The 9,737-nt window shown below is 43.3% G+C and overlaps 1 protein-coding gene across 1 annotated transcript; it reads right to left on the minus strand.

The window, feature by feature from the left end:
• Positions 1–2,627: 2,627 nt before the first annotated feature.
• Positions 2,628–3,698, minus strand: LOC109973230 (trace amine-associated receptor 13c-like). Its single transcript, XM_020622650.1, has one exon. It carries the CDS (start codon positions 3,696–3,698, stop codon positions 2,712–2,714), a length of 987 nt encoding a protein of 328 aa, XP_020478306.1. The 3' UTR covers positions 2,628–2,711.
• Positions 3,699–9,737: the final 6,039 nt, after the last annotated feature.

The raw sequence follows: 9,737 nt of genomic DNA on the forward strand, positions 1-9,737 counted from the left end.
TGTGACCAGGCCCATTAGCGGCCGCAGTCTTTTTGGTTGGTCGTAGGCAGTCAGGGTGTTTGATAATCCGTGGTAGAAAGCGTCCACTAATGCTGGCTCATTCCAGTCACTGGCAGCAGCTGCCATGCAAAAGTCTATAATATACTCCACTGCAGAACTGGAACCGTGTGACAGCGTCATTAGTGAAGGAGAAGCGGCCGAGTCGTAACATGAAGAATCAAACACCCGGGTGAGTTCAGTTCCAAAGTCAGCAAAGGAGATGCAGCAGTCCGTTCTCGCTGTCCATTCAGCGGTGCCCCATTTCCTGACCCTCCCGATCAGTAGCAACACGGTGTAGGCTGCTTTAGCCCTTCCCGTTCATTTGTGGCGGAGAAAGCTTAGGCTCCTGCACTGCTGGGGCTAGGGAAACACATGCCCCAGCGACACCGCCTTCCAGCGTCCTCGTGACCCAAGTGCAGCTCTGTCTGAATCTCACTCAGAGCCGTTCCCTGGAAAGCCAAGGCCCGTTCCATGCTGACCCGCCAGTCACTGTTCTGCTCATTGGCTGAGTTCATGTTGGTGCCAGATTGTACAGTACTGTCAGGGCTGGCATGTAAGGTTGCCTGTATTGTCTGAGGTGAAGTCAATTAAAACACCAGACAAGATTGAGCAGATAGCTTTCTCTTTGCTGATAACAGTAAATAGCACACAATGCAGTAGTCTGGAAACACAATCAAGGTAGATAACAGTCCAGGGTCAGTGCCAGCAAACTCACACAGCCAAGGGATCCAAAAATGAGAGGTCAGAGAGGGAAGTTCAAAGGTCAATACAAAGAACACTATCAAAATCCAGAGGGCAAGGCAGTACTCGGTGGCCAAAGCAATCCGGGGTCAAAACAGGAATCACAGGTAAAAAGAATAACGCTGGAAAGTCTGAACAGGAGTCAAGAACAATCTGGCAGCTGGCAGTGGGGGAAAACTGCTTATAATGGGGTGAAAACAATGAGTGTTGATTAGTGTAAAGAGTCCATATGCGGGGTGAGACTGAGACAAGAAATGATAACAAAATAAATAATGATACCGCAAGCCAGCGGGACTGAATCATGACAGTACTGTACTGATGTAGGAGTTATGTCAGTCTCCTCATCTAACTTCTGACATGAAAGTGAATGAATGAATGTCACTTTCAGCTTTTTTCCGTCAGGGGTCGCCACAGCATGTTGACATTTGGCACACGTTTTACGCCAGATGCCCTTCCAGACGCAATCCTGACTCAAACCCAGGTCACAGCAGTGAGAATGCTATACCCTAACCACTAGTCTATCAGGGAACCAACTCCTGACATGAAAGTAAACAAACATATTTTTCTACACTTTGAACTATTGTTTAAATAGTCATGATTTATTGCTGACTGAAATAATACAAAATTTTAAGTACTTAGAAATGACTTATAAAGTCCCCTGTCATAAGACATTCAAATGCTGACAGGGCAAAAGATCCTCAGATGAAGAAGTTGTATTAAATGGCAAAAGGTGACTGGATGTGAAATAAACTGGTTCCAGCTACACTGGACTCACCAGATTTGTCTAAACTCTGAAGTAATTATTTGGTTCATCTTATAAAACCTTTATAAAGTATGTCTCGTTTTAGTATATTTAGTTTTGTGTGTGACACCCTGAGACCTCCAGACTGGATGAGAAGCAGCAGAAGAGATCGGGTCCAAACTCCTCTGTTCTCAGGAGGCGGCAGTGCTGATTGTGCTGCGGCCTTCTGGCTTCATCCTGCAAAACCCTTCTTCATCATGTCTTTACTGCAGCCCAGCAACATGGCAGAAAAGCTGTACTTCTTCTTGAAGACCAAGGACCATCAAAACATAATCCTCTGTCACCTCTGGGATGAAAAGGTCAATTCATATATGTTCAAACAATGTTTGTGAAGGAGGATGACAAAGGTTTAATACCCTGACCCAAGAATATTTTGACTTGTTGAATATAACTTGAGCATAGTTTATTTAGGACAGCAGTGCTTTCAGATATAGTGATAAAGTTTTATATTGATATAAGACCAAAACTTTCTAAAACTACTTCATCTTTAATGATTAAAATACAAATGCTGAGTAACAGTTACACAGACATATCAGAGCAGAAAAGACTTCTACTTACTAGTTACTTCAGTTAGATTGTTTACATTTCTTATTCTGTAACACAATCAACAAGTGTATATTATTTAAAGATCTTGATAAGATTTTCATATGTTTTAATACATTTTGGTTTTAATCATATATATTGAAATGCATTAAACATTTTCACTTTTTTATAATATTTAGGACTTTCTGACAGTCTGGCACAAGACAAAACTAAATGAGAGTTCCTTAAAAGCAGATTCACCCTATCTATCATGATGACATTTGCATTTATCTTAATATTTTTGTCTAATAATATTTTTACTGCCACCAGAAATGCACTGCACAGTGTTTTATTTCATATCTACAGACCAACATTTACAGTGACAAGTCTCATCAGCCCAGGTTAATGTGCTTCACTCAGCACTGAGGTTTGTATTTATGAAAATAAATAGTTTACAACATGGCTGCTTGACAGAATATGAGAAACTCTGTGCCTGAGGCCACTGTCGATGGTCTGTGTGGTGCTGTAGCAGAACAGTCTGCTCAGAGGTGACACAGTGTTTCTAAAACAGTGTAAAATAACCATTAACTGATACTTCCAGCCCTGTCTACAGGATCTTGACCTCCCGGGAGTTATCCTGCAGTATTCTGAGTGTGATGATGAGTTTGATAGCTTTTCTAAACCAGGGGTAGAAAATGGCATAAATCAGAGGGTTTAGACAAGAGTTGACTAACATTATCCACAACAATATGACAAAATAAGGTAAGCTAGTGGAGGTGTTTTCACCTGCAAGTATGGGATAGTAGTATGGACAGTAACACATCAGAAACACAACTATCAGAATCCCCAGAGTCCTGGCTGCCTTGGGCTGTGATTTCCTAGCAGTTGGAGCTGCCCTGGCCTTGGTAGCAGCAGCCTGTGACTGAATTACACGCATCTGAGAAAGGGCAGCCACAAACACCCTGATATACAGCACAGCCATGACAGTACAAGGCCCAATAAAGGTCATGAACATGTCAATAGTTCCTGAAATCTGGTTGACAACCACCACACACTCTCCATGACAGGAACTGAATCTGTCAGGCTGCCCTATGTGGTCCATTAGAATTAACCCGTTGTAAGTAACTGAACAGGTCCAACAGAGACAGATACAGATTTTAACATTTGTCATTGTGACCCTAGAGGAGTAGATCAGTGGGTCACAGATAGCCAGATAACGATCTATAGATATGAGCACCATGTGGCCCAAAGAGCTTGAGATGAAACAATAAAAAACATAAGGAGACAGAGCACACATTATCCTCCCCAGCAACCAGCATGTTTCAATATAGCGAATGCCTTCCACAGGCATCACCACCAGCCCCAGTCCCAAGTCACACACAGCCAGAGACCTGAGAAGAATGTTAGTTGGTGTGTGGAGCTGCCAGAAGTGAGAGATAGAGATGATGACGAGCAAATTGAGTGTCACAGTGAGCAGAGAGACAGATGTAAGCAGAGTGTAGAGTAGAACAGTCTCAGAGCGTGGTCGTATCAGACGCCTGCAGGAGGAGTTGAGGTTGGGGAAGCAGAGCTCAGAGCCCCCAGTGTCGTCCATGTCGTCCAGGGAGGAGAGGAGCAGTGATGAGGTGGCTTCAAGACAGTTAATTATATTCACTTCCAAACAGTTATCTTCTTGTTACACCACCAACTTACTTTTTCAAGAACTCTAAGAAATGATGTAAGCTCTGTCCCTCATTGTCCTCATCATTATGTCATCAGCCCCATTGCTTTTTCTTTTCTTCTGTTATTGTTCACATTTGTATTTAGTTTTTGTTCATAAATAAATTTCATGTACCATACTTTAAAAGTTTATCCAGTGGGTTGTTAAGCAGCTCATCATAAATAAATAATTATGGATAATAAGAAAAACTTTTAGGTTACCAGTTCATTCAAAATCTTTTTAGCTGGTTTATATTCCTGTTACACCTGTTTCAATACTTTTTCTCTTTAGTCCATCATGAAGGATCGCCTCCACAGCCAGTGGAAACTAACAAAGTGGCGCAAACACAACAAGTTAATGTTACTCAGATATGATTTATTGCTGTTATCAAAATAATCAGTTTCGCCTTGTAATTATTACTAAGTCTTTCATAAAGGGTTTTGGATGTCTCCCTTAAGAGCAACCTAAAAATCAACAGCAACTTATACTAGGAGAAGTCATTCATCCATTACTATCGGTTTGTTAGGGTTTAGGTTGCAGGGGCAGCCGGTTTATCCAGGCAGTTAAGGCATCCATTTACTAAGCAATACTTTCCAGCTCATCCTGATAGGCCTTGAGGTGTTCCCAGGGTAGATTAGGTCTGTAATCCTTCCAGCATGTTCTGGGTCTTCCATGGGGCCTCCTACCTGTTGGACTTGGGTTAAAAGCCTCTGGCAGAAGCCGCCCATGAGGCATCCTAATCAGATTCCCAAACCACCTCAACTGAGTCCTTGTGACACAATGGAGCACTGGCTGTAATTCGAGTTCCTGCTGGATGTCCGAACTCCACAGCCTATCTCTGAGTCCAGTCACCCTATGAATGATACTCATTTTGGGCACTTGCATTTATGATTTCATTTTTTCTGTAAAAAAGTTGTATATACCCAAAACTCATGACCATGCTCAAGAGCTGGAGCTTAGACTGGTAAATTGAAAGCTTTGCCTACTGGCTGGCAAGACCTCTGATCGCAGGGTTGGCATTTTGATTCCAGTTCTCCCCAGTCCACATGTTGAGTATGTTGAAGTGTCCTTGGGCAAGACACTGAATCCCAAGTTTCTCCCGGTGGTCAGGCCAGTGCCTTGCATGGGAACTCCGCCACCATTGGGGTGTGTGTGAATGGGTGGATGGTTAAATTTGTAAAGAGCTTTGTCCAAGTAAGGTAGAAAAGCGCTATATACAGTAAGTGCAGTCCATTTACCATTTTAAATTCCTTTGGAGTAGCAAGTCTGTCAGGTCCGCTCGGCGCGACCTGCCTCTCTTCTGCCTTTCTCTCTCCTGCTCGCTCTTTTTGCGGGATCAGCGCCTCAGCTGTGTCGCATTTTTGGACGCGCCGTTGTCGTCAGAGCATTAACTATTGTAACGTGCATACCCCGTAACGGCCCCTTTTTTCGTGGTGTGTATAAGACGTATTTTGTTTTCCACGCTGACAGTTCCTGTGCTGTGGACCGCTTTGTTTGTTTTTTTGTCCATGAGGTTAGCCAGACGTTACTTTTTGTTATCCACGCTGACAGTTCCTGTGCTGTGGATTTCCATTTTCGTTCGCCTATCCTCCTAGTTCAGTTTGTCTATTCACCTATTCATCCTGTTCCTCCCACTCTCCTGGTTTCTGCCATTAGCCTGTCTGCTCCCCTGGTCATCCCGGTCTCCTCCACCATCTCTGCCCCACTTTGCTGTTTATATATGTTCACGGCCCTTATGTTGTTGCTTTGTGTTTTGTTCCATTAAACCTCCTTTTTTTTACTAGCACCTGGGTCAGCAGTCTTGAGTCCTACCATAGTTCTCCCTCACCCTCCTGGTGAGGGGGACTAACCATAACAAAGTCACTCCTTTGCCATACCCTGACGTAAGCTTTCCAAGGGAGTGTGACACCTCAGTAATTTGCACACATTCACTTTTTAAATATGGGGACCACGACCCCAGTCTGACAGTCCACAGGCCTTGTCCCTGTCCTCCATACATAACCAGTTTTCCAATCCTAATCTGACAACCCAGAGATGTCCTTATAGAATTACTTCCACATTTTAGGAAGTACAGTTAGGCACTTTCTCTGTAAGAGTTAAAAAGATTTTATCTCTGTTGAATGTATGTAAGCAGCCAGTTGGCTTTGCTTAGCACAAAGTTTGGAAATGGGGAAACAGCAAGCTTGAAAATCAGCCATCATATCCTGAATAGATTCTTATTATAGTTTGCTTTTTGTGATTAGATAAGACTATTTAATAGTGATGATGATGATACATTTGGATCAAACCAGGTTACCTATTTCACCCTGTTCCAAGTCTCTATATTAATTTAAGCTAAGTAATCACCTGTAGGCTGTAGCTTCATAATTACCCATGCAGGTATGGGACGAAGGGAAGGGGTGCTCCCTTAGAGATAGGGTGAGGAGCTCAGTCACCTGGGAGGAGCTCAGAGTAGAACTGCTGCTCCTCCACATCGAGAGGAGCCAGCTGAGGTGGCTCGGGCATCTGTTTTGGATGCCTCCTGGGCACCTTCCTAGGGGGGTGTTCCAGGCATGTCCCACCGGGAGGAGGCCCCGGGGAAGACCCAGGACATGCTGGAGAGACCATGTCTCTCGGCTGGCCTGGTAATGCCTCAATATCCACCCGGAGGAGTTGGAGGAAGTGTCTAAGGAGAGGGAAGTCTGGGCATCTGTTTAGACTGCTGCGCCCGCAACCCAGTTCCGGATAAGCAGAGAAAGATGGATGGATGGATGGGTATGGGGCGAACATGCAAACTTCACAATGAAAGTCCCCAGTCAGCTGACAAGTTCAAACCAAGGTTTTGGCTGTGTGTGATTCTGACTTTAGACACCCACAGACCTCCTGACTGGATGAGAAGCAGCAGAAAGAGACTGGCTTTAAACTCCTCAGTTCTCAGGAGGTGGCAGTGCTGTTTGTGCTGTGGCCTTCTGGCTTCATTCTGCAAGGCCCTCCTCCATCATGTGTTTACTGTAGCCCAGCATCATAGAAGACAAGTTAGACTGCTTTTTGAAAGCCAAGGACCATCTAACATCTTCTCCTGCCAGCTCAGATATTGGAAGGTCAGTTCATATATGTTCAAACTGCACTTTTGAGGAGCTGACCTAGAAGAGTAATAACAATAGGATTTGTGAAATAAAATTATAATCAGCCAGTTACTGGGGATGAGACCGTATCTATCCCAACCAGTGGACACTTGAAAGACCTGCCGACTGCACTGCACTAGATTAAGATTCAAGATTTTTATTTGCCATTTATGCATAAACAGACAGTCTAGGCATATAGAATTCTTGTGCAGTTCTCCTTTGGAGTCAGGTAAGAAGTCAAAAGCCAGAAAGAACACTTAGTCTTAAAATAAAGTTACATCAGGGCGACAAAGTATTAAAACACAATACAGTGAACTTCAAACATCGCACTTAGTAATACACATGGTGGAGTTTGATATGGTCTTCTACTTAGTAGGGTAATGAGTGGTTATTGCACATATATTCTCACATTTTCATATTTGCCATCAGTCTTACTGTGGCAGGGAAAAAGCTGTTGTAAAATCTTGTTCTGTGTGTGATGATACTGTCCGCCCTGCTGTGCCTGAGGCTGTAGGTGCAGCTTTTGTGTTTGAGCAGAGTGTGAGTGTAAGCTAGGTGGCGTGGATCCCTGATTATGTTCTCTGCCCTTTTACAACAGCGCTATGTGTAGTAGTGTGTCTGTAGCAGGCAGTTCAGTTCCAAAGATCCCCTCTGCAGTCTTTATGACCCTTTGAAAAGCCTTCCTCTCTGCCTGTGTGGTGTTACCATACCAGACTGTGATGCCAGTAGTGAGGATGCTCTCTACCAGCCCTCTATAAGCCTGGGTGAGAGGGTAACCTTCAGCCCAGGTTTTCTGAGCTGCCTGATGAAGTATAGCTGCTGCTGGGCTTTCTTCACTGTGGCAGCTGTGTTCAGTGACCAGCTCAGGTCAGATGTCACCTGCAGGCCCAGGAACTTCTGGCTGTCAGCCCTCTCCAACTCAGTCCCTTTGATGGTCAGAGGCAGCAGAGGGGAGGGGTTCTTCCTGAAGTCTACTATTATTTCTTTTGTCTTGTTTATGTTGAGGATGAGGATGAGGTCTCCATAAACAAGAATGTCATTCACCAAGCTTCTGTAACCCAACTTGTCTCTCCCCTTGATGAGGCCCAGAATGGTCGTGTCATCAGCATATTTAATGATGATGGTGCTGTCATGGTTGGAGACACAGTTGTGGATGTACAGGGTGAAGAGTTTTGGTCTGAGACAGCAGCTCTGCAGTGAGCCAAGTGATGACATATTTACTGAGTGTAATTTTTACTAGTGAGGACTCTGATCATAGACATGACATTATAATAGACATCATGTTCTGTAGATACTGGGCATTTGAATGTTTATCCAGGAATATTTAAACACAGAATTTCCTTCAGTTTGATTTGTGTCTGTAAATCTAAATTCAAGTGAACTGCCATTCCAAACTTTGAGGCAATTTCCTTAGTTTGAACAAGCACATGAAAAGTAGCTACATGATTTGTTTCCCTGTTTTCATCCCATTGTTGCATCATTGCACTTTATTTTTTAACACCTTAGATTGGCCTGTGGCCTCAGTGGGTTAGAGGTGCTACTTTGTAGTCATCCCAAAAGCAGCAAACTGACTAATGAGATGTACCTTGCAGGTTTGTTTTGCTGTTCAGTGAGAAAATGTAATTTGATCTCAGAGGCATTACTCTGTGTGTCTATGTGCAAAGTTGCATAAGTCAGTGCATGACTGATGTTACGTCATGTATTTGCTCTAACAACACTTCAAAGAAAATATGATTAAGAAGCTTTAAGAGTTTAAGGTTTTGTTAATTCATTGGCCTAGGCCCCAATATGGTTTTCGAATTTTTGTGTATTAATGAGACAGCACAGTTAGGTTTATGTCTATTTTCAGTTTGATGGTGTATCTAGAGGACACTGAGATGCACATTGTGTTATTTTTTTTATTTCTAGTACTTCTCAAAATACGTATTCTGGGGCCTGGACCAGGTGCTTGAACTGCTTAGTAAGTTTTTCACTTCGGTGAGGTTGTGGGTTCAGACCTGATTCAGTCAGCCACAGTACATACATAGCTGAAAGTGCTGGGTGGCTGCATAGATGTTTTAAAGTTGTAGGTACATTCCTCAGTCTGTCAGTGAAATGGTTTCACCCAGTTACAGATTCAGGAGGTTACATTTCATGTTTTCATCCTTCCTTGACATCATGGATATAATAACCTAGAGAAAGGATCATCTGAGGCTTGACCCCAGAACCTTCTTGCTGTGAGGTGACAGCACTAACCACTGTGTCACCATGTTTTTTTTATTAAATTTGTTCTCCTAAGACACAGACACAAAACATAAAATGTGCTTTTCAAATAAAAAAATAGTCTTACTTTACTAGGTATATCTACCTACCATAGGAGAACATGCAGACTCCACACAGAAAGGTCCCGGCTTGACCAAGGCTCAATCCCAGAGCCTTCTTGCTATGAGATGGTTGTGCTAACCACTGTGCCACCATCCTGCCCTTCCAACAGAATATGAATAATATACTATATTTCCTATGCAGGATATATTAATAGTAGCTTCACCTCTACCAGTTACAACATGAAAGTACTGCATACATAGTAATCCATCAGTGTTGCTAAATCCTGCAGTACCATACAGAACAATGTAACAGTGACAGACAGCACAGTGTGTTACACAGGTTTACTGATGCACTGAGGATTGAACCCAACACTTTTAGAATTCAGTGTAGCTAGCCAGTTGGCCTACATTGTGCTGGACATTGGAAAATGTAGTTTGTGTATGTGGATTACTAGCTTTCTGACAGACAGGAAGCAGCAGGTGAGGCTGGGAAAAACTACATCCAACACCCGGACAATCAGCACAGG

The sequence above is a fragment of the Monopterus albus genome, unplaced genomic scaffold (assembly GCF_001952655.1).
Source record: "Monopterus albus unplaced genomic scaffold, M_albus_1.0 scaffold285.1, whole genome shotgun sequence".
NCBI lineage: Eukaryota > Metazoa > Chordata > Actinopteri > Synbranchiformes > Synbranchidae > Monopterus > Monopterus albus.

Coding starts and splice junctions, on each gene's coding strand:
- LOC109973230 (XM_020622650.1), bottom strand. CDS start 3,698: ATGGACGACACTGGGGGCTCTGAGCTCTGCTTCCCCAACCTCAACTCC.